General features: G+C 36.0%; 1 protein-coding gene across 1 annotated transcript; it reads right to left on the bottom strand.

Moving 5' to 3' along the window:
• Positions 1–609: 609 nt before the first annotated feature.
• On the bottom strand, positions 610–20,788 carry LOC141336855 (regulator of G-protein signaling 12-like). Its single transcript, XM_073842582.1, has 4 exons — positions 20,729–20,788; positions 16,359–18,442; positions 756–866; positions 610–663 (listed from the first exon to the last, which is right to left on the bottom strand). The coding sequence occupies exons 2-4, from the start codon at positions 18,300–18,302 to the stop codon at positions 610–612; spliced, it is 2,109 nt and encodes a 702-aa protein (XP_073698683.1). The 5' UTR covers positions 18,303–18,442; positions 20,729–20,788.
• Between the last annotated feature and the right edge of the window lie 4,622 nt (positions 20,789–25,410).

The following is a 25,410-nucleotide window of genomic DNA, read 5'->3' as shown; positions in this document are numbered from 1 at the left end:
TGACTGGTTTTGTGGTCCAGGATCACAAATGTTATTGCAAAAATAATGATTTTTGACAAACACTGTCTTGTCAAGCTACTAACATTTGTCAAGCAACATTTTCATACCACCACAGATCTACAATGTTTACACTTTTCAGGAAAATCTTACTTATATGTCAAAAAATTACATACTCCAGCTTGAATGTTCCAAATTAAGCCTCTAATTGCACACACAAAAAATAGATAAACTATAAAAACCACTGGCATGCTGGCTTTTAGGATAGACTGAGATGTGATGTGCTGTCAGTTGTTCCATCTGAAAATTACACCATCCATGTTTCACCGTCTCCTCCGTTGCCATGGCAATCTGCCGTCACCACACTTGTGCGAGCATCACACGACACGTGGATGCACTCTATCTCTTTGACGGCTGGGTCTAAAATTAAATTCACGTGTGTGAGTGTGACCACAGCCATTAATACACTAGAATACCCTCGCTGTGTTGTCAAATCTGCTCTACAGGCACACAGCTGTCGTTTCGTGAATAAGGACCCAAGAGTTCATGTACTCCAGAGGGTTGGTTATGTTTGTTTCAGTGTGCATGCATGTCTCTGAATAACTGCGTAGATCACTCATTGCTTATGTAATCATTCCCAACCCTCTGAGCGATAGGATCGGAATGCTGGGAAGTTTTAATATGTGAGAATGTGGACAGAGACTGAAATGTAGGGATACCTTCGTGAAGAGATAAAGAAAGCATTTGGGGAACCTTACCTCAAGGTCATCGAGTGAACGAGCCATACTGAGACGCTTGGAACGTCCAAAAGATCGCCTGCCGGAGGAACGCTGAGGAAAGCCCATAGTGATGCCTTTAAATCTTCCACCCTATGAGAAACAGAAAGAGAGACATTAGTAACATACACAAGACATATTAGTGGTTGACTAAAATGCTTACAATGCAGACGTCCTTATGATACAATACAGAAAAACAGATTCAGCCAGAGTAGATCTTGTACCAATCATTGAGTTTTAGAAAGTCTTTAATTTCAGCTATACATCTGGTCAAGGAAGCCAGAAGGGTTTGGAAGACAGATAGAGCTGGGTGTCATCAGCATAGCAGTGAAAATGAATGTCATATATCCTAAAAATTTGGCTAAGAGGGAGTAAATAGATGATAAATAGAAGTGGGCCCAGAACAGAACCCTGTGGGACTCCAGTGGTAACTGTAGATTGTCTTGATCGAAAAGTTTAAATCTGGACAAACTGAGCGCAACCAGCGAGATATGACCTAAACCAGGACGTGGGGGTGCCAGTGATCCCTATAGAAACGAACCAGTCCAGGAGTATCTTATGCAAGATGGCAGCAAAGACCGCACTCAGGTTGAGAAGGACAAGTATGGTTTAAAAAAAAAAAAAACAGAATCAGCTGCCAATAACAGATCATTAGTAAAATAATTAGTACATATTGGGATGCATTACCAATGTGTCCCCCAGAAATGTCTGGGAATTTCCAAATGACTTAGTGGAAGAGTGGGGTAACATCTCACAGCAAGAACTGTCAAATCTGGTGCGGTCCATGAGGATGACATGCACTGTAATGCATAAAGCAGTTGGTGGCCACACCAGATACTGATAGCTACTTTTCATATTGACTTATGTCAGCAACTCATTATTCTATTTCTGTTCATCAAATGTCTTTGAACTTGAATTTATGGGGCGGTTGCATAAACTGCTTAGACTAGTTTTAAAAACTTAGTCATGTAATTGTTTTTCTTCTAGACTGGTCATAAGCTATGTTTATGCAACTGGCCCTATGTCTCAGTTTTTGAACATTTTATGTACATACAAATATTTACACATGAAGACATTTGCTTGAAAATTAGTCGAAAACAGTCAAATGTGATAGAACTTTTTTACAGCCAGAAAATAGTTTGGAATAATTAAGATTTTATTAGAGTAAAAACAATAGTATTGTAAATATAATTAGTTTAAAATAACTATTTTCTATTTGATTTTTTTTTTTTTTTTTTTTTTGACAAGGGGATGAGTACATTATCTGTCTTTTTTTTTTGTTCTGGCAGTGAACTAAAATTCTGACAATTGAAAAAAAAAATTGACAATTGAACAAGATGAAGTCAAGACCAAGATCAAGACAGCACTTTTCAAATTCATCTGAAAGATCCACATTTACTGAAAAATGTCTTGATAAAATAATTGAAATTGATTTAAAAAATCAATATAATAACAATTGTGTCATCTAAGACTTTAATATATATATATATTTTTTTTTTTTCAGTCAAAGAGAAATTAAAGTTTTTGAGAAAAAACATTCCAGGATTTTTGCAAAGAAAGTCAAATGCCCTTTACAAAAAAAGGTAAATGTGTTGCTGAAAATTCAACTTTGCCATCAGAGGAATAAATTGCATCTTAAAATATATGCAAATAATATTTTAAATTATTTAAGTTGGTTTAAATCACTTTTAAATATAATAACTTAAGTTCACTCATGATTATTCATCGGACTTCTACATTTGCATTCATCTGGTGGTCAGGCTAAATCCCAGCTTATAATCATATCACACTGTCCGTCTACCAAACCTGTCTCCTGAGAAATATCATTGATAAGCATTTGTCTCACTCTCCCTATTTTTGAAAAGGACAGAAACATTTCTCCTCTGCTCTAAATGTGAAATACACTCTCCTCTCACTGTTTGATTTCATTATGAGAGGAGCGTTTGGCGATAGCACAGGATCACATGAACAGACACATGGGGAAACGTGTGCTTATGTGTGTGCGGGTGTAAAAACTAACCATGTAAAGGATACTTTTGTCACTAAAGTTGTCTTTATAAAAGAACTTTTTAACAACACAAGGTTTAAAATTTGTGCCACCAGCTGAATGTGTAAAACTTGCAACTGCCACTATATTAAAAGGATAGTTCAACCAAAAATTCCGTCATTAATTACTCACCCTCACGTTGTTCCAAACCCGTAAGACCTTCGTTTATCTTCAGAACACAAATTAAGATTTTTTTAGCTGACATCTGAGAGCTTTCTGACCCTGCATAGACAACAACGCAACTGACATTTAAGGCCCAGAAAGGTGAACTCTGGGAATCCCCTTGCATTATATGGACTCAAAGAGATGGATTAGTTTTCTAGGGCTAACATAGCAACTATTTTTATAGTGATTAATCTATAGACTAATTTATCTATTAATCAATTAATCTAAACGACTAATTTCCCACAACAACAACAAAAAAATCAACAATTTTACTCAAGAACATTTTATTTTAATAAAACTAAATTAATGAATTAATCGAAGATGTTTTTGATTATTAAATTTTAATGGAACCATTAAAATGGAATCCACAAAAGAATTAATAAAATCAAAATAAAACTGTAAAACTCAATTAATTTAATTTGATTAAAAGAAATAATAATTTAACAATTAAAACAGAGCGTAGAAAATTTCAAATGGCTTTCATCGGGCCCTATAATTATAATTAGGCGTTTTTGTGGTAATAAAAATGTAGATGTAAGTGAACAATAGCCTTTAAAATTACTTGAAATACATATTTAATTGCACTGATGCAATAATAGTTAGTTCAAATAAAAAACAAAAGCAAGAAATCATATGGGTTTATTGCACAAAACTGTTGAAATGCATAATGTATTATAAACAATAGACCTAATGTACTGTACATTACGCCTGCAGAGAGCGCCAACGATTGTTTTTATAAATTACTGGCGATCTAATCCATGTTTAAAATTGACTAAACAACATTTATTTCAAATGTCCACTTAATCTTTAATATTTGGCCAGATCTTTACCACAGAAATGCTATAGATACAGTAATTTAATGAATATGTGGACATCAAAACGTGTAAACCTTTATTTTGAAATCGCGATAAAAGGATTAGTTCACTTTCAGAACAAAAATTTACAGATAATGTACTCACCCTCTTGTCATCCAAGATGTTAATGTCTTTCTTTCTTCAGTCGTAAAGAAATGATGTTTTTTGAGGAAAACATTTCAGGATTTCTCTCTATATAATGGATATTTATGGCGCCCCCAAGATTGAACTTCCAAAATGCAGTTTAAATGCAGCTTTAAAGGGCTCTAAATGATCCCAGCCGAGGCAGAAGAGTCTTATCTAGCGAAATGATCAGTTATTTTCTAAACAAATTAACTTTACTTTTTAACCTCAAATGCTCGTCTTGTGTCGTCTCTGCGATGCGCATGTGTAGTCAGTGTAATCCGGGTCAATATTGTTAGGGTATGTCGAAAAACTTGTTTTTGATTTCAACATCAAAATCGTCCTACATCGCTGTTTGACCTTTTTTTTTTTGACCTTTTTTTTTAAAGGGCGTTTGAGCTTCTTTGTATGTTCACTTTGTAAACACTGGGTCGGTACTTTTGCAGCGATGTAGGACGATTTTGAAGTTGGGGAAGAAAACAAGATAAGCGTTTTTCGACACACCCTAACTGTACTTTAAAAGTATATAAATTGTCAATTTGTTTGGAAAATAACCGATCGTTTCACTAGACGCTTCTTCCTTGGCTGGGATCGTTTAGAGCCTTTTGAAGCTCCATTTAAATTGCATTTTGGAAGTTCAAATTTCGGGGCGCCATACACATCCATTATATAGAGAGAAATCCTCAAAAAACATATTTTTTACGGCTGAAGAAAGAAAGACATGAACATCCTGGATGACAAGGGGGTGAGTACATTATCTGTACATTTTTGTTATGAAAGTGAACTAATCCTTTAACACTTCTCCTGAGTTTGCACAATGATAAAAATAAATGATAAATTAAATCATAAATGATTTACCTTACAAATCAGATGAAATGACGCGCGTTGCATTCCTGGATTAACGTTACAATAAACCAAAACTCACAACAACATGCAGAGATGGAGTTTGAGACGCTCCAACATGTAAATGATGACAGTTCCTGTAGAACGGATCTTCTGAGACGCACGTACGTAATGGACACACGTGTACATAATTGACACACATATATTAAACCTGCCTCTTAGCATTTGTGAATTCACAATTATGCTCAATTCTGATTTTTAAATGGGTTATATAATGCAGCCTTGGAAAACAGTCTAGTAATGCGTTTCATGGATTCTCGTCTGTGAAATACGCCACTTCTGGTATTTTGCCGGTTAGTAAATGCCGGCAAAATAAAATGGAGGATTTTTAAAAATCGAATAGTCGATTAGAATCAACGAATCGCAACAGCCCTATAGTTTTCTTGAAATCATTCTAAATTATCCATTTTAAGAAACAAAGTATTTCTAAAAGTGGAGTATCCCTTTAAAGAGATTTTTTACCAATTTTATAGTGTGCCTGGTGCAAATAATATGTCTGATTGCTATTGAAATGTAAGCACTCAACAAAGCACAGCACTCAAACAAAGCCTCATAGCAACAGTATTTACACATTCTGTACACATTTATCTCATGATATAAAACAAAGTATTGCAACAGAAAAAAAATACATCAGCACTAACCCTATTCCATTCTGTAAATACTTGACACATGACACAATGCATTGCAGTCAGAGAAAGATCAACAGTGACACTAGACAGAGAAACAGAAGGACGAATGTGCAAAGATGAGAGAACTAGTAGTCAAGCGGTCAGACAGACTGATTAGAGGGATCATTTTCATAGGCTAAAGTTTAGAGGCTGATTGTGCAGATGACAAGAGCACAGTGTAATCAAATGGCCTCCTGTGTTGCCTAGAAACGCAGCGAACTCTGTGTGTTCAGCCTCATCATTATGACACATCAAGTGATAACAAACATATGCACACACACACACACACACACACACACACACACACAAATATCCCAACACAAGTGACTGCATGCACATGAGAGTCAGGGCAGTACATACTTCAGCTATGCACATGTGTCTGCATTTAAACGGATAGTTAAACAAAAATTATAATTCTGTCATTTACCCACACTCATGTCATTTCCAAACCTGTTTGACATTATTTGTTCTGTGAACACAAAATAATACAATTTTAAACAATGTTGGTAATCAAACAGTTTTGCTGACCATTGACTTTCATTATAGGAAATTTCCAATATTTCTCTAAATATTTCCCCAAGAGAGCAACCGTGAGCAGGCCTACACAATGACAGAATTTTCCTTTTTGATGAACTATCCCTTTAAGGCTAACAAGACAGGACATTTACATAATATCTCTCTCAATCGCACACACAATATGAATTTCAAGGCAAGCATGCAAAGGCACCACGATCACACACATACACTCACGTGACGCACATACCATAAAAAGAAACCTCACAGAATCAGAAGAGAACAAATTGTATGTGCTATGGAAACAGCTGAATACAGGTTCTCTAAAGGATTGCTTCATTTCTAGAATAAAAAATTATTTACTCACCGCTATGTCATCTAAGATGATCATGTCTTTCTTTCTTCAGTCGAAAAGAAATTAAGGTTTTTGAGGAAAACATTTCAGGATTTTTCTCCATGTGTACTTTAATGGTGGCCAACGGTTTGAAGGTCAAAAATGCAGTTTCAATGCATCTTTTAAGGGCTCTACATGATCCCAGCCAAGAAATAAGGGTTTTATCCAGTGAAATTTTAGGTATTACGTAGTCATGTTGGAAAGTTCACACGTGACGTAGGTGGCAGTATCGACCTAGTGTTTACAAAGCGAACGTGCAAATAAAGTCAAACGCCATTTACACGAAGTCAGATGTTTTTGAAGTTGGAGGAGAAAAAAAGAGGTTTCGACATAACCATGCGTGACCTTTCCAACATGATTACATAATGCATGAAGAGGCACATCGCAGAGCTAGTGCAAGATGAGCATTTGTGGTTAAAAAGTTTATATATATATATATATATATATATATATATATATATATTTTTTTTTTTTACGAAAATGACTGATCGTTTCGCTAAATAAGACCCTTATTCCTTGGCTGGGATCATGCACAGTCCTTTGAAATTGCATTGAAACTTGCAATTTGGACCTTCAACCCGTTGATCTCCACTGAAGTCCATTATATGGAGAAAAATCCTGGAATGTTTTCCTTAAAATTTCTTTTCAGCTGAAGATAGAAAGACATGAACATCTTGGATGACATGGGGGATGACATTTTTATTCTGGAAGTGAACTAATCCTTTAAAGATATGAAAGTTAAAGGGGTCATATGATGCGATATTAGATTTTCCTTTACAAGTCGTTACAAGCCTTTTGTGCATATATAAGATCTGTAAAGTTGCAAAGATTAAAGCCCCAAACCCAAAGAGATATTATTTATAAAAAGTTAAGACTCAGCCACACCTTGATAAAACGGCTCATTCAAACATGCCCCCACATGTCCATGTCACGGTGTGGGAAGATTTGCATAACACCGCCCAGATGTATACGCAAAGGAAAAAGTATTCACACTGTTTCCTGCACCTGGGACAGTAGCCTACAATGCTGGCTGTGAACACTATAAAGTGGGGCAATTCCAACGTCTCGCTTACAGCCTGTAAGTACACTTTCATATACAGTACTGGCTATTCAAACCTGAGTTTTGAGCAGTGTATAGTAGTGCTGCTTGTTTGTCGTTTTCTATGATCACAAATGCAGTATTATGTTTACATAGCATGACGCAACGCATAAAAAGACAGTATGTGTCATTATAATCATTAATTATGGCCTTACTGGATGCAAAAATGCCTTATTTATTATGGGTTTTGTTGTTTTTGTCTCGTCACGTCAGGACACGGCATCACAACAGTAATGGGCGTAACATTTCCGTCATATAACATTTCGGCCAATCATATTGGTTTTTGAACCTCAAACCACTTGAACAAATTGCATTGCACCAAATACACAAAATAATGTTATTTTTAGCAACATTATATGACCCCTTTAAGAACTGCAATGTGAAATAACTGAAGCATAAAGAGACTTAAAGGATTAGTACACCCAAAAATGAAAATTAGCCCATTATGTATTCACCCTCAAGGCATCTTTGGTGTATATGACTTCCTTCTTTCAGACGAATGCAATTGGAGTTATATTAAAACTTGTTCTGGCTCCTCCAAGCTTCATATAATGGCAATGGTTGAGTGTTTCTTTTCAACAGTCCAAAACAAGTCCAATAAAGTGCATCCATCCTTATTAAAAAGTGCCTCACACGGCTCCGGAGGGTGAATAAAGGCCTCATGTAGCGAATTGATGCGTTTTTGTAAGATATTTAAAACATAATTATACTATTTTTCTAGCTTGTGCTAACAGTTGAACACGGAAGCTGTCCTGGGCAAATGACGTATGATGTTGTCGTTGCGCCGCTCAGAAGTGACGAATGCGAATGCATAGTAGAAAGAGCAAAACAAAACAACGCTCATTAATTAGGAGTACAGAATGAGGATTTTTAAAGAAAAATGTTGGAGGATTTCAATATAAGCCAAGAGGAGACTGGTTTTCCTTTGCTATATTAATGAAAGTTTGCTTCCTTTGCTCCTGTGAACTAATGTTGGTTTTCATGAGACTCACAGGCGCATGCGCTACATATACTCCTACGTCATCCACCAGGAACTGCTAGCGCAAACTAGATTTAAGTGATTATTACATTTTAAATATGCATATTTTTCTTACAAAAATGCATCGATTCAGTATATTTATTCACTCCCTGGAGCCGTGTGAGGCACTTTTTATTATGGATGGATGCACTTTATTGGGCTTGTTTTGGACTGTTGAAGAGATACCACTCATTGCCATTAAAAAGTTTGGAGGAGCCAGAATAATTTTTAATATAACTCCGATTGCATTCGACTGAAAGAAGGAAGTAATATACACCTAGGATGCCTTGAGGGAGAGTAAATAATAGGTAACTAACCCTTTGAAGAGAAAAAAGAGAAAAAAATCAAGCAAAAATTCAAAGAACACAAAGGTTTGCTCTTGTAGTGCAGGGAATGATCATAAATTTTGCATCCAGTCCTGGTGTCTGGATACTAGACCCATATTGGGTTTCATTAAAAACACTATCGGTCATGTAGCGGAGGAACGGGTTAGCCAGACATGAGTGACTGCCACTTGATCACCTCAGTGGTTTCCATGGCAATTGAGCACCACAGCGTTGTGAATTAATCTAAAGAAATATCATGGACTAAACTACGTTCCTTGAGTGAATCTTGCGGATGGCTGCTGAAAAGAAGCATAAAGCTGTCAACATTGGTTTTGGAGAACAACACTAAATGTTCCAGATGTTAGCGGGGGCTGCTCTGTTTTGTGTGTAGTACTTGAATCCTAGGAGGAAAAAAATGTTTTATTTATATACTTCAAAAGACTAATGATGAAGGGGAAGGCATAGAAACATGAGGCTCATATGACTATGCTTACATCAGCACAGCCTCGAGCTCTTTTTTACGTAGCCAAAGAGCGAATGGTACGTGCATACAAGGCAAAAGGTCTTTAAAGTACATTGTATTCTCTTTTTTATTTCATTTCATATCACAATTTCACCTATTGATTTATGTGCTCTGTAACTGTAGTATTTATACTTTCTTTCTGTAGCTCTCTCTCCATTAGGTCAGTCTTGGGGGTGAGATAACATCATGGATTCCTGTGGGGAGCCGGGACGTACTGTGCACTACATCGACCTCTTAGACTTATCAGGGAGGAGCTATCTTTGAGGAGCTCTGAAGAGCTTGCTTTCCTGTTTACTTCATCCATGTCGGAAAGACCAACCATACTAAGAAATGTCACTATAAAACATTTATTTGTTTATCTGTCGCAAAACTATTTTGTTCACTGTAGGGCCGAGAAGCAAACCTGCAAAAATCTATTACAGAAAAAGCCATCACACTAAAACACAACCACTGCTAGGAAGGATTCTTATGATCAAAACATAAAAACAATACTCAGTATTGGTAATAACTGACATGACAACTGTTCTGAACTGCTCTCCTCAAGTCTTGACATGTCTTGCTCTAGCACATGCTCAAGACTCAATGTAGGCAAGTAGTTTACAAATAATATGAACATGAAATACTTAATTTTTCTTGTTTATAATACGTACAGTGGTACAACGTTTTCAATTACTTTTAGCCAACTGCCGTCAAGTTGATTTTTAGCAGATACATGGAGTCAGCTGCATTTATTACAAAAACTATGTATAAATGAATGAGGTGTGTCCAAACTTTTGGTCTGTACTGTATATTTTCTGTTTATTAAAGTTTTTACTCTACATTTGTGCAGTTTTCAGTGGGTTAGTGATATTTTTTTAAATATATATAACTTAATAAATAAATATTTTTTTAAATGTGTTTTTAAACAAAAACTTCTTTTTTTATGTAAAATTCATATTCACATTTCTAACTTTAATTCATGGGGATAACATGGATAATGTCACATGGTTTAGTGTAAGATTTTTGCCCATCTTTTGGAAAATCCAGTTTTAAAAGTAAAAAAAAAAAAACTACAAATAACTTTTACCTGTAGGTGGCTGCAGAGCTCCACTATTTGCTATTTGCTATTTGACCACCTGAAAGATATTTTTTCACAAGTTTTTTCAGTTGAATTCATATCTACAGTACAGACCAAAAGTTTGGACACACCTGAATGAGAAGGTGTGTCCAATCTTTTGGTCTGTACTGTATATATATATATACATTTAAAAAACAATAAATAAAATAAAGCTTTTCATCTTTACTTCAAACAATATATCGACTGCATAATATGTAAATAATATGTGAAACAAAATAAATTAAAAAAGTAAATAAAATGACAATTTTCATCTTTACTTCGAAAAATCTATTGTACAAACAAAAAATGTTTGTGCAATAAATCTAAATAATAAGTGAAAAAAATGTAAATAAAATAATGAAATGAAGATTTTCATCTTTACTTTGAAAATACTTTTGTACAATCATTTGAAACAAAAAATGTTTGTACAATAAATGTAAACAATAAGTGAAATAAAATAAATGATATATATATATATACAAAATAATAATAATAAAATGATTATTTTCATCTTTACTCCGAACAATATATCTATTGTATAATCATTCTGAAAAAATGCTTGTGCAATAAATGTAAATTATAATAAAAACAAAATAAATGTAAAAAATTAAAAATGATGTGTATTGAATTTATATGCAGAAAATTGTTCCTTGTCTGTAAAAGAGAAAAAAATGGTGGACTTGTGTTTACTGCAAGCCAGACGGTCTATTGCTTTATATTGGAAAAAGGCTGATTGCCCCTCTCTTGGACTATGGCTGAGAAACCTGTCATCTTGTTTGGCTCTTGAAAAGCTTACATATATAACAAAGAAGAAATCATCTGAATTTGCGAACATCTGGGAGGTGTTTCTGAATTTTCTTAAAAGTGGAAATATTGAAGATGCATTAGATGTGTGAAGTTTTATACGTAGGAAGAATCTAGCTAATTTTGTAACTTACTATTTTGTATTTCTATATGCCTGCCTGGGGTTTGGCTGGGGATTGAAATGTTTTTGTCCTAAAAATGTGAAAACTCAATAAAGACATGTTAAACAAAAAATTAAAAATGTAAATAAAACAATAACATGAAGAATTTCATCTGTATTTTAAACAATATAGTATAATCATTTAAAAAAAATTGTTTGTGCAATAAATATAAATTATACAGTACAGGAAAAAAAATATTAAAACTTTAAATAAAATAAAACAATAAAATGAAGCCAACTGGTTAGATATTTTAGCAACACTTTAGATTAGGGAACATATTTACCAATAACTAGTTGCTTATTAGCATGCATATTACTAGCACATTGGCTGTTTATTAGTACTTATAAAGCACATATTAATGCCTTATTCTGCATTACCATGTTCTTAACATAACTACTACAATTAATTAGCAGTTTATTGAGGGGAACAGTCTCACATGTTCCTTAATCTAAATAATCATCATCATATACAGCAACAAGGTATTTGACCTGAAACTGACACACAGACAGTGAAACAGCGCCGCCTGTTGGTGAGTAAGAGATCAACTTATGACCCCATGTGAATGCCAAGCAAATATTAAGTTTAGACTTTTTCAAGGTCTCACAAAACAAAAAAGAAATTTTAACATAATGAAATGAACCACTGTGAATAGATCCCTGTGCGTTAGGATTGTGCAGCTAATGCAGTAAAGAAAATTGCTTTAGACTTCAAAATGACTTCCTATCATTGACTAACATAAATTTATCAGCCTTATTCAGGTTGACTGTACACTATTAAAACTCATGCTGCCATGATACCTCACACCTCTTCATCAGTAATAGCTGCCACCACCTGTGTGAGACAGATATGGCATGGTGGCTATGTCAACAGCACTCAACAAGAGTACTCCCATATTAATATACAGTCTAACAGATCCTGGAATCACCTTAGCAACTACATTTACGCATGCAGTTTTTATTTCCTCAATAAATGAGAGACTACATGGAAATTATTCATCTGCCACACTATTTAATTCATTAGTTCAGGCTAAAATGTGTGGAAATCTTAAAGAAATGCTTTAACACACATTATACAAGCAGTGCTAGAATGAAACAAGAGAAGCAGAGAATGAACTAAAAAACAATTCCTCAAAGCAGTGAACACAGACCATTGATGTCTGACTTGCCTTACTGTTTTTAGTAGACCCTGAAGCTATTGTCACAGATGATGCATATAACAGCTACAATTCTATTCTGAGAAATCCAATCAATGTCTGTTTTGTTGCTTTGGGCCTGTGGACATCTTTGGGCCTGCTGGGCCCGTTGGCTCCTGTGGAGCAGTTCTGGGGAGTTACTTTAACTGAGAAACTGTGTTTTAGAGAGCTTACTTCACAAATAGTCCAGCCAACAGTCTGTTAAAGAATACTGTAATTTCATCCTCATGTTGATCCAAACCTGCATGACTTTAAAGGAAACGTTCACTTTCAGAACAAAAATTTACAGATAATGTACTCACCCACCTGTCATCCAAGATGTTAATGTCTTTCTTTCTTCAGGCGTAAAGAAATTATGTTTTTTGAGGAAAACATTTTAGGATTTCTCTCCATATAATAGACTTCTATGGTGCCCCCGAGTTTGAGCTTCCAAAATGCAGCTTCAAAGAGCTCTAATTGATCCCAGCCAAGGAAGAAGGGTCTTATCTAGTGAAACAATCGGTTATTTTCTAAAAACATTTACAATTTATATACTTTTTAATCTCTACACAGAGTACACTCAGAGTTAGACAAGATGAGCATTTGAGGTTATTTTTAGAAAATAACCAATCGTTTTGCTAGATAAGACCCTTCTTTCCTCGGCTGTGGTCATTTAGAGCCATTTGAAGCTGCATTGTGGAAGTTCAAACTCGAGGGCACCATAGAAGTCCATTATATGGAGAGAAATCCTGAAATGTTTTCCTCAAAAAAACATTTCCTTACGACTGAAGAAAGAAAGACATGAACATCTTGGATGACAAGGGGGTGAGTAAATAATCTGTACATTTTTGTTCTGAAAGTGAACTACTCCTTTAATTTCATCCATAGAACACATTGTATCATATGGCTTCTTAAAAGTTGCAATATGAGTCATCTGCAATACAAAAAGATTATTTTGGGTTCTTTATAGGTTGTTTATGCAGTAACAGTTTTATTTACAACCATATCATCATGACAAACCCTTTTGAAATGGTTCTTTGTTAGAGTTTACAGCGGTTTTGTTTTTCAAATCTCTGTCAAATCACCTCATTTTTGATTTTCTGGAGCTCAACCATCCAACTACACAGACTTTTAACACACTCTCAACAGGTAAAATGATTTCACTCTTAAAGGGACAGTTCACCCAAAAATAAAAATTCTGTCATTAATTACCATCATATCATTTCAAATTAAGGTATTTTTTGATCAAATCCAAGAGCTTTCTGACCCTGCATAGGCACCAATGCAAATACCACATTCAAGGCCCAGAAAGGTGGTAAGAAAATCATTAAAATAGTCCTTGTGGTTCTTTATTCAACAATTTCTTCTCTTCTGTGTTATGCAGGGTCAGAAATTTCTCAGATTTCATCAAAAATATCTTAATTTGTGTTCTGAAGATGACGGTGAGTAATTCAATAACAGAATTTTCATTTTTGGGTAAACTATCCCTTTAAATTGTCTATAAATTAGAAAATCTGTTAAATTTTAGAAATTGTAACTGGTAACTGTTTCTTGCTAATTAATTTTAGCAAAACAAGTAAGTGTGACTAAAACTAAAAAAGTCTTTACTATCACTTTTTATTCAACTGAACACATCCTTGGTAAATAAAAGTATAAATTTCTTTCAAAAAAAGAAAGAATAAAAATTTACTGACCCCAAACTTTTGAACGGTAGTGTAGAAAACTTGTTAGAAAACTATTTTATTTTAAATTAAAAAAAAAAAAAAATTAAATCAAAGAATCCTGAAACAAGTATCACAGATTCCAAAAATATATATTAAGCAGCACAACTGTTTCCCGCACTGATAATAAATCAGCATATTAGAATGATTTCTGAAGGATCATGTGACACGGAATACTGAGTAATGATGCTGAAAATTCAGCTTTGATCAAAGGAACAAATTAGATTTGAATGTATATATAAAACAGAAAAACTTTATTTTACATCAAAATATTTTACAATATCATTTTCTTGTATTTTTGATCAAATAAATACAGTCTTGATGAGCATAAGAAACTTCTTTAAAAACATTCAAATATTACTGATCCCAAACTTTTGAACAGCAGAGTAACTTAAATTACACAGACAGATTGTAGTTCTAAACTCATTTGTGTGTTTCTGTGCAGATGCTGTCACATCTGCAGAGAGAAGCTGCCACTCAAAATGCTGACATGATGATGGACCAAAAGAACCCTAATCTGGTAGCATTTAGAACCATTTCTTGAAAGTATAGTTTCATGGCAATTTACTTTCATCATTTTTGGATGTTAACAACCCTGGTCCTTATCTATCTGCTTTCATTTTATAGACAAGAGTGCATTTACCTTTTACTAAACTTCTACTTTTGTGTTCGACAGAGGAAACAACATCATACAGGTTTGGAGCAACATTGTTCGACGACAGAAGTTTCATATTTCTAAAAGTATCTTGATGAGATTAATTTCAGCGGTTTGACATCTACCACCCAGATTCAAGACTTGAATGAATATGAGTGATCTGGTGTCAGCTGCTGGAGGCCCATCAAAGACAGTCAGATCAGAGCAGGAGCTCACAGCGATTTGAACAGAAAGTTTTCCACTGGGAGAATGATACGAACCCAGCTTTGTACCTCAATCTTCTCATCTCAGGGTCAGTTTTAACATGTTCCCTCCAAGCAAGAAGCAGCAGCTGAAGCAGCAAATGGGAACGAGGTATTTTCAGCCTGGCTACGCACGTCACCTACCTGACAGAATTCTTTTTGACAGTCAAGTGTTTGTGCAGTTTTACTAAGTGACAATGAAAAATTACATGAGCAACACCATAAAATAAGTGAGAATATACAGTCAAACCAAAAATTATTCAGACACCAGATATAATTTTTGATATTTTAATATCAAAATAAAATGTGAAATGTGACATATTATACCCAAACATTTTTCATACAGTGGACTATCAGTAAAACTGATAAAAACTTGGGACCAAAAATTATTCAGACACCTTGACCTGATCATGTTTTGCTTAAGTGTTTGTCTTTAATTGCTAATGTGACCTTTTTACACCACAGACTGAACAAAATTAAGCATCGCTTGGTAATTGCTCACGGAAGTATTGATAAATTGATAAATACTGTCACTAAAAGTGAATTTTTGGATGAGTGTAATCCATACCTTTGTATCAAAGTTATCTGACATTATCAAGAAGAATTTGTTCTGACACTGTTTAACTCTGAGTTCTTGTCATATTTTACTACCATTTTCTAAAGTATAGCGAATAAACTGTGATGATGTAAGAAATGCTGAAGGTGCCTGAATAAATTTAGGTTTGACTGTAAGTTGGAGAGACATTTTGCAATTCATTTTTGCAGAAACTCTGTGGTGGAAAGGATAAAATTCCTAGCGCAATTGAAAACAGCAAAGTGAAAGATCATGCTGTGCATGATAATAAGAACAAGGAAAAAGTTATAGTCTTTCCAGGCACATTAGTTTAAGTTTACAACGACTTTTTGCACAAACAACAGTTGTTTGAACACATTCTCTCTCTGTATCAAATTTAAAATCATTACTTATTAATTCTTCCTAATCCTGAGGATCAGCTAATGTTGTAATTCTGAACGCTTTTCAATTTCTGAACAACTACTCTGGAATGAGGTAGACTTTCAGAACATGAATTGAGGCCTTTTTAATGTTAAAAAACTCTCTTACCTTTTTCTCTGAATCTTTCATTCTCTTGTAATCGTTCGATTGCTGCTGATGCTCTCGTAGGTTCTTCTCCCCAAACAGCTTCTTAGCCCACTCGTCCTTCTGCGCATGAAGTCGGTGAGGCTGCGAGGCGATCTCGCCTGCAGCACGGTACCGGTCAGCTGGAATCTTACTCATGGGTGGCGGCAGGGTGCTACAGTTTGCACTGGACCATCCGTCTGTGGACTCTGCATAAGACTCCTGATCACTGCTGTGTCCCTGACGCCAGTCTCTCATAACGTGAACTGGCAGCCAACGTTGGCCTGACGCCCCTGTCACCTTCTTGCCATGGGCGGAATAGTGAGAGCGTGACACATCTAGCCGTGAGGAGGAGTTCAGATGCCTGGCAGAAAGCAGAGGTGGGTCTCCATGGGAATGTGGATGGGGTTGATCTACGAACTGGTCAGGGCGGTAGCCATTGCGATGCGAGATCGGCGGAGGGGGTGGTGGTGGAAGACCTCCTAGGACACTCTGGCTACGAGGTCCTGGTGGGTTTTCCCATAGTCCTGTGGGAACATGGCGACTGGGGTTCGCACCCAAGTCAACCAAGATGACTCGGTTGTTCTTCTCCTCCGGCAAGAAGTTGCCAATGCCACTGTCACTGTTGCTGCTCGTGCTGTTGTTCTGCTGAGCATCTAAATCACCATCAAGAAACGCTCGAGCTCGCATACCCTCAATAGATTCTCCCATATCACGGTACAGGACCGACACAAACTGTAGAAGTGGTTGGGAGGTTGGCGGAAACTCCAAGCAGCCACCGGTATCTGGATCTGGAGTGCAGTCAAAGCCAAAGCGTCGGGCTACACCTTGGTGGATCTTATGATGGCAGAGTTCCGGGTCTACAATAAAGACGTGACAAGATGTACGCAAGCCTTGCTCCTCCTCACCATGTCTGTTTATGGCAAAGTGGTCATTTGTGGCTTGCATGGTGACAAGGCCAAAGAAGCGGCGGTCGTCTGGACACACGGCACTGAATGCTAACTTCTCTGCAGGATACGTGGCTAGAACAGCGCCTCGGTCGTTGCATAGCTGAACGCAATCGTGCATGACTTTAAGCAGGACCAACGAGTGCACTTTTTGCTCTGCGCGCAGACGTCGCATACAGCCACGAATAGCTTGCAGGCTGTCGCTTTCCAAATTGGCACTTGTTGAAGCTAGCTCAATAGATCCCAAGTATCCCACAACCATCCCAACGTTAAGTATCCCTGCAGAGTCTGCATTTTGCAATAGGGCAAATTCATCTTGCTGTTCAAACATATCAACAAACACAGAGTCATCATTGAGCACTTTGGCCATCTCCTCTTCAGTGAGCAAGTTGGGATCGCTCTGTCGGGTGCTGGCGTTACCATACGGGAAATCTGGCTCTGAGAGAGCCCTTGTTTTAGAAGTAGAGGCGCAAGCTACAGCTTTCTCCGAGCTGCTAGATGAATGACTGGAATTTTCAAAAATCATGTTAAAGATTCCTCCAGACTGCATTTCTGCGACCACACGTTCTGCACGGTTTATACCAAGTGTCTTTGAGTCCATCTTTGGCCGCAGCCAGTGGCTCTTGTGGTCGTGGAACCCTAATTCTTCATCGCTTGAGCATGAATCCAGATGTGCATTGTTATGACTGCCTTCGGCGATGACCAAGTGTAGGACACCTGTGCAGCGGCCAATCAGCTTAACAACGTCCTCATGAGATGCTTTGGACACATTGATGTCGTTCACGCTCAAGATTTGATCTCCAGTGCGAAGGCCCACATAGTCAGCTGGACTACCCTTTAGGATGCAATTCAGCACACATGGAGACTGACCAGATAGTGTGAAGCCATAACCTGTTCTTCCCCTTGCAACCTCCACCCCTCTTATGCGTGCAGATGGCTGGGCATTCATACGCCTCCTGCCTTGTTCTGATTGTCTGAACATCCTTGATTCAGTCCCTGTTTCACTCTTCTGATTAGGGCTCACAATAGCAGAGATGGCGAGTTTAGTGGTATCATCCTTCCAGCTCCAGAGCCCCAGTCTAAGGCACTAAAGTGGTGCATGGCTGAATATTCAAACAATGCCTTCACAAAGGAGAGAGGGGGAAAAGGTCATTAATGCATTGACAAATTATTCATCATATTAAAAGAAAATTATATGGAAGTAGTGAGCAGGTAATTTCAGTTATTAAAATATGCATTTGAATTTGATTACATTATAAGTGATTCATTAAAACATTGAGAATTGCAGTAAAACAGGTACAGTTGAGGTCAAAAATTTACATACACCTTGCAGAATCTGAAAAACGTCAGCCATTACAGAAGGTTCAAACACTTACTGATGCTCCAGAAGGAAAAAAAGATGCATTAAGAGCCAGGGGTGTAAACTTTTGAATAGAATGAAGGTGTATATTTTTCTTATTTTGCTTAAATATCATATTTATTTTTCATTTAGTAGTGTCCTTCAGAAGCTACAGAAGATACTTACATGTTTCCTCGAAGACGAAATAAGTTCAATTTAACATGATCTTCAAAGTGTTCACCCCCCTCCCAAGCTCTTAATACATTGTGTTTCCTTCTGAAGCATCAGTGAGCATTTGAACCTTCTGCAATAGTTGCATATTAGTCTCTCAGTTGTCCTCAGTGTGAAAAGATGGATCTCAAAGTCATACAGTCATTGTTTTAAAGGGTTCAAATACATAAAAATGCTGAAAAAAAAACAGAATTTGTGGAACCTTAAAGATATTTATGAAGAACAGTGGGCACTTTAACTGTTCAGGGCAAACAAGGGACTCATGAACAACTATCACTAAACAAAATAAAAACAGCTGTGGATCATTCAGGTAACAACACAGTATTAAGAATTAAGCATATGTAAACTTTTGAACAGCGTCATTTTTATGAATTTAACTATTATTTTCTCTTGTGGACTATATGTAAACGTGTTTTATGTAAAATATCTTACTCAGGTCAGTACTAAACATGCATTTTGTATGATCTCTTTTATTTTGGTAAAATAATTAACATTTTGCAGATTCTGCAAGGTGTGTGTAAACTTTTCACCTCAACTGTATTACTGCTTAGTCAATATTATCGCTTTACTTTAGAATAGGCTTTCATACAGACTTTTTATAAACATCTGCATTGATATGTATGGGTTAATGACAAGACTCTTTTTTTTCATCCAGATCTATTTCAAAATACATTATGAATCTAATTCATACCAGAAGTGTATGATTTTACATTTTTATTTTTATTTTTATTTTTTAATTTTGTTTATTTTTTAGTGTGGAACCAACATGACTACAAGGATTCAATTTCTAGATGCTTGGAATCTGTGTTTTCAAAATGTCTTTTTGACATGCTGTCATTTGACTCTGACCCGCATAACTTAATGTTATATATAACGTATGAAAAATATAACAATATATAACTTACAATATGCTGAGCAAATAAAAAAAATACAAATCGTACTGAACATTCATATACAAATGTATGCAATATGCATTTTAATGGCGGGGGAAAGTGTTTTTGAAAAGTGGCGTGGAGTTAGCATTTTGTAATAACACACATGAAACCGATAGGATATAAAACTGATAGGATACATGAACTCACACATTCAATTGTGTTTGTCATCGACATTTTTTCCCAAAGGCTCGTCTAAAGTTACAGATGCGAAAAAGACTCATCCACTCTTGCTATCGGTCCCGCCTTCTTTTCCCCATTGTTGGAATGCCCACGCGTCAACACGTGTAACCATGACAATAGAACGGTCTTTAGATATTTCTCATAGCTCATTGGTTTCCACGGCTGTCATTCATCTCCACAACGACCCAAACCCAGTTTGACGGAGACTTGCCAACAGACCACAAAAGTAATGCTACAGGTGTGCAAATCAACACGAGCGAAAAATGACAGAAAGTAAAACACCACCGTACACATCTGAACACTTACTGCTTTCTAGATGAACTTAATAATTAATATCAATAGAGAGCCGAGCTGCCCGAGTATTGGTTTTCGCGAGGAACAGCTGGGCAGTGAGTAACATCTAACGGTATTGAATTATCGGCATCAGTACCCAGATACTGACAAGAGTAACGTATATTGAGACACACCTCGTAAAAGGCTAAAAAACGATAAGCTTATATAAACACGCATGCAGTTAAATAACAGTAGCTTGTACCTCAAAAGTCTAAAAGTTTTAATATCCGCAGAAAGTACAAGGAATTCCCATTGCTACATTGCTAACATTAGCCGCCACTTCCCAAAAACTTTCCTGTGAGGAAGAAATAAAAAAAATCGTAGCATTACAGTCCAGATAATACTGAGTCATAGATGATAGTTATATATTAGGTAATTTAGTGTTCTTACTTGTGACGGATGTGTTCCAACCTGATGTGAAGTTTAATGGCATGGTAACCTTAGTGCTGCATAAGGAGTAAACAAAAGGAGAGGGCAGCTGGTGTGTGGACAGCAGAAGCAGGAGGAGGAGGAAACTACATCTCAGTTTTTTTCTTTTCTTCTTTAAGGACAGCACCGGTATAGGGGTTTTCCTTCACGTGACATTGGATTTATGGTTGTAATACAGTTTATCCTTAGTGTTATATAGATGTGGTGTTTAAAGGTTATTTGAATGGCATTAAGTAAAATATCCTGCCAAGTTCACACTAGAACCATTTAAAGTAATTTTAAAAATTGTTCTTGCTCTTTTACTAGGTCTGTAGAAAGTGTCAGATTTTTCCACCCAAGGTTTTTCCATAACACATAAAACATGGAATTATCAAGAGATATGGCTTATTTCAGATTATTAGTAGTAGTTAATGTAGTTAATAATTAACAGCTGATGCTGTTGACCTGACATAAACATAAATGTCAAATTTTATATAACACACACAAGCCAAGGGCTTGAAATCTGCTCAGAAAGGTAAAAACCTGCTGTTTTCAGAGGAATTACCAGCAAAAACATCCAAATCTGTAGTAGAAAATGTTCAAAGCCTTGGGTTAAAGGTTATATATGGGCCATTATTTTTGTATTTTTTGTATTTTTCACAAATTTTGTATGTTCCAAAACATATAATATCCAAGGTACACATTTCTCGTAATTGTGCAGTTAATTCTCATATTGTATTTTCAGAAAGTTTTGGAATATTTGTCCTCTCTATTACTGTGTTACTACCGAAACACAGTAATAATAATTTAATTAGAAGGGATATATTTACCTATTAAGATTTTGCTTACATTGTAAATATACAGTCAAGCCCGAAATTATTCATACCTCTGGCAAATTCTGACTTAAAGTTACTTTTATTCAACCAGCAAGTTTTTTTTTTTTTTATTAGAAATGACACACGTCTCCCAGAAGATAAGACGATGTACAAGAGGCTTCTTTGTGGAAAAAAATATTACTCATCATTTATTTACATTTGAACAAAAAGTGGCATGTCCAAAATTATTCATACCCTTCTCAACAATCAATAAAAAAGCCTTTATTGGCTATTACAGCAATCAAACGCTTCCTATAATTGCTGACCAGCTTTTTGCATGTCTCCACTGGTATTTTTGCCCATTCATTTTAGCGATGAGCTCCAGCTTTCAGGTTGGAGGGTCTTCTTGCCATCAACCTGATCTTTAGCTCCCTCCACAGATTCTCAATTGGATTTAAGTCAGGACTCTGGCTGGGCCACTGCAAAAAAATATTGTTTTTGTCTGCTAACCATTTCTTCACCACTTTTGCTGTGTGCCATGTTTGACAGTGGGGATGGTGTTCTTGGGGTTGAAGGCTTCTCCTTTTTTACACCAAATGAAGGCTACATCATTGTGGTCAAACAATTCAATTTTTAATTCATCTGACCATAAAACAGAAGACCAGAAGTCTTCTTCTTTGTCCAGATAAGCATTTGCAAAGGCCAAGCGGGCTTTTGTGTGCCCTATTTGGAGAAGTGGTGTCCTCCTTGGTCTGCGTCCATGGAACCCAGCTATGTGCAGTGTCCGTTGGAATGTCTGCCTTTTCACAGTGCGAAACATCTTGTATTTTTATGACTGTTCACAAACCAACAGCAGAGAGCTTCTGTTTTTCACCTGTTGAGTTGATTAAAACAGCTGTTCCCAATGACTCAGGGTAATATGGATGCTTTAGCACAGCTTGGACTATTTGGAATGGTATAGAACTTTGTATTTTCCCATAGACAGTGACACTTTTTGTTCAAATGTAAATAAAAGCTGAGAAATATTTTTTTCCACAATGATGCCTCTTGTACATCGTCTTATTATCTTTTGGGAGAAGCCTGTGTCATTCCCGGTCAAAAAAAAAAACTTGCTGGTTGAATAAAAGTAACTTTAAGTCAGAATTTGCCAGAGGTATGAATAATTTTGGGCTTGACTGTATAAATATATATATATATATATATATATATATATATATATGTGTGTGTGTGTGTGTGTGTGTGTATATATATATTTTTTTTTTTCCTTTTTTATTAAAAAAAATCAATAGATCAATAATAGTTACAATTGTAACAATATTTCAATTGTGAGTTATGAGATTTGTTGTATTTCGTATCCAATTTTTCTTTGTTAAAGGCAAAAAGTTGATCATACTGATTTCAAACTTAAGGATTCATTAGTTTGAATATACATTGAATCGAACACTATCATAACAACTTAGTTGATAATTCACTATAATTTATTTTTGACAAAACATCCCAAGTTTTGGTAATAATGACACATTTTCAGTAGTGACAATAATGCTTTGGTAGCGACTACATCACATTACAGAATTTTAAACCACATACTAAAACACCATTAAAACATACTAAAGTACAGTCGTGGCCAAAAGTTTTGAGAATGACACAAATATTACTTTTCACAAAGTTTGCTGCTCAACTGCTTTTAGATCTTTGTTTCAGTTGTTTCTGTGATGTACTAAAATATAATTACAAGCACTTCATACGTTTCAAAGGCTTTTATTGACAATTACATGACATTTATGCAAAGAGTCAGTATTTGCAGTGTTGGTCCTTTTTCAGGACCTCTGCAATTTGACTGGGCATGCTCTCAATCAACTTCTGGGCCAAATCCTGACTGATAGCAACCCATTCTTTCATAATCACTTCTTGGAGTTTGTCAGAATTAGTGGGTTTTTGTTTGTCCACCCGCCTCTTGAGGATTGACCACAAGTTCTCAATGGGATTAAGATCTGGGGAGTTTCCAGGCCATGGACCCAAAATTTCAACGTTTTGATCCCCGAGCCACTTAGTTATCACTTTTGCCTTATGGCACGGTGCTCCATCGTGCTGGAAAATGCATTGTTCTTCACCAAACTGTTGTTGGATTGTTGGAAGAAGTTGCTGTTGGAGGGTGTTTTGGTACCATTCTTTATTCATGGCTGTGTTTTTGGGCAAAATTGTGAGTGAGCCCACTCCCTTGGATGAGAAGCAACCCCACACATGAATGGTCTCAGGATGCTTTACTGTTGGCATGACACAGGACTGATGGTAGCGCTCACCTTTTCTTCTCCGGACAAGCCTTTTTCCAGATGCCCCAAACAATCGGAAAGAGGCTTCATCGGAGAATATGACTTTGCCCCAGTCCTCAGCAGTCCATTCGCCATACCTTTTGCAGAAGATCAATCTGTCCCTGATGTTTTTTTTTTGAGAGAAGTGGCTTCTTTGCTGCCCTTCTTGACACCAGGCCATCTTCCAAAAGTCTTGGCCTCACTGTGTGTGCAGATGCGCTCACACCTGCCTGCTGCCATTCCTGAGCAAGCTCTGCACTGGTGGCACTCCGATCACACAGCTGAATCCTCTTTAGGAGACGATCCTGGCGCTTGCTGGACTTTCTTGGACGCCCTGAAGCCTTCTTAACAATGCAGTGGAAAGTTTTTTCGGGATTAAGTTAATTTTCATGGCAAAGAAGGACTATGCAATTCATCTGATCACTTTTCATAACATTCTGGAGTATATGCAAATTTCTATTATAAAAACTTAAGCAGCAACTTTTCCAATTTCCAATATTTATGTAATTCTCATAACTTTTGGCCACGACTGTGCAAAAAATTTGCATAACTGTACAAAAATTTTGTTTATTTCCCCCAAATAAAGGATTGTACGTTCCCTTTTGTCACTACCGAGACTGTCTTACACTACCTTAACTTCACCAAATGTTTCGGTCGTGACGGCCTCGGTAGTGACAATTTTAGTACTTTTGACACTACCGAAACGTCACCAAATGTTAGGTCGTGACAATTTTAGATACTTTTGAACCTAGCTCAAAGATGCTAATTAACACATGGTTAACTAGCACAGATCTGAACAGTTGTACACATATAAAAAGTAAATGTTATGAAATAATTTCTTTAAAGTTACACACAGTGTTATATTTCCTGATCATAAATGTAGGGGTGTAGTTAAAAAGTAAACATTTTTTAAAAACACCAACAGAATAAAATGCAAAAATTACTTCAATATCATTTTCATAAATTTTAATTTAGGGGTTAGGGTTCGGGACAGCCACCTCCCAATTGAAAGTACCCACTAAATGATGATTTTATATATTAAGCTTACTGATATTTTAATATTATTGTGGGTTTCAATAGATAATAAAAGGAAACATCTAATGCTTTTTAAATGTGTTTTTTGGTTGTGGGACAGCAGTTTGCACCAATTCTGTAGAATGGTCCATATATATTATTATTTTTATTTTTATTTATTTTTTAATAAAAAAAAAAAATAATAATGACAAATAGAAATAATCATAATATTCCAGGTGTCTTCAACTTTTAAAGGCCATATTATCTGTAGGATAATTTTAATTAGCCAATCTTAGCACTTTTTTATTCAAAATCCAACATGTGCATAACAAATACCCAACTGTCACTTTACAAAAATAATAATGACAATAAAAAAAGAACAGTGTCTCTCTTCTTTCTCCTTTAAAACTCCCATTCTTTGTGCAATACAAAAGTCAAAAATAATTGACAGGCTGGATTAAATTTGCACTAGTTGACGAGCCCCACAATATGTGATAAACAATGAAAAATGCAATTAAACAAACGG

The sequence above is a fragment of the Garra rufa genome, chromosome 6, assembly GCF_049309525.1.
Source record: "Garra rufa chromosome 6, GarRuf1.0, whole genome shotgun sequence".
Classification (NCBI taxonomy): Eukaryota; Metazoa; Chordata; class Actinopteri; order Cypriniformes; family Cyprinidae; genus Garra; species Garra rufa.
The sequence above is the reverse complement of the archived record's forward strand: the minus strand, read 5'-3'. Positions and strand labels throughout refer to the sequence as shown.

Coding starts and splice junctions, on each gene's coding strand:
- LOC141336855 (XM_073842582.1), bottom strand. CDS start 18,302: ATGTTCAGACAATCAGAACAAGGCAGGAGGCGTATGAATGCCCAGCCA. Junction 867..16,358: donor TGAAAGATTCAGAGAAAAAG/GTAAGAGAGTTT, acceptor TGTTTCTCATAG/GGTGGAAGATTTAAAGGCAT. Junction 664..755: donor GTTCACTCGATGACCTTGAG/GTAAGGTTCCCC, acceptor AAAACTTCCCAG/CATTCCGATCCTATCGCTCA.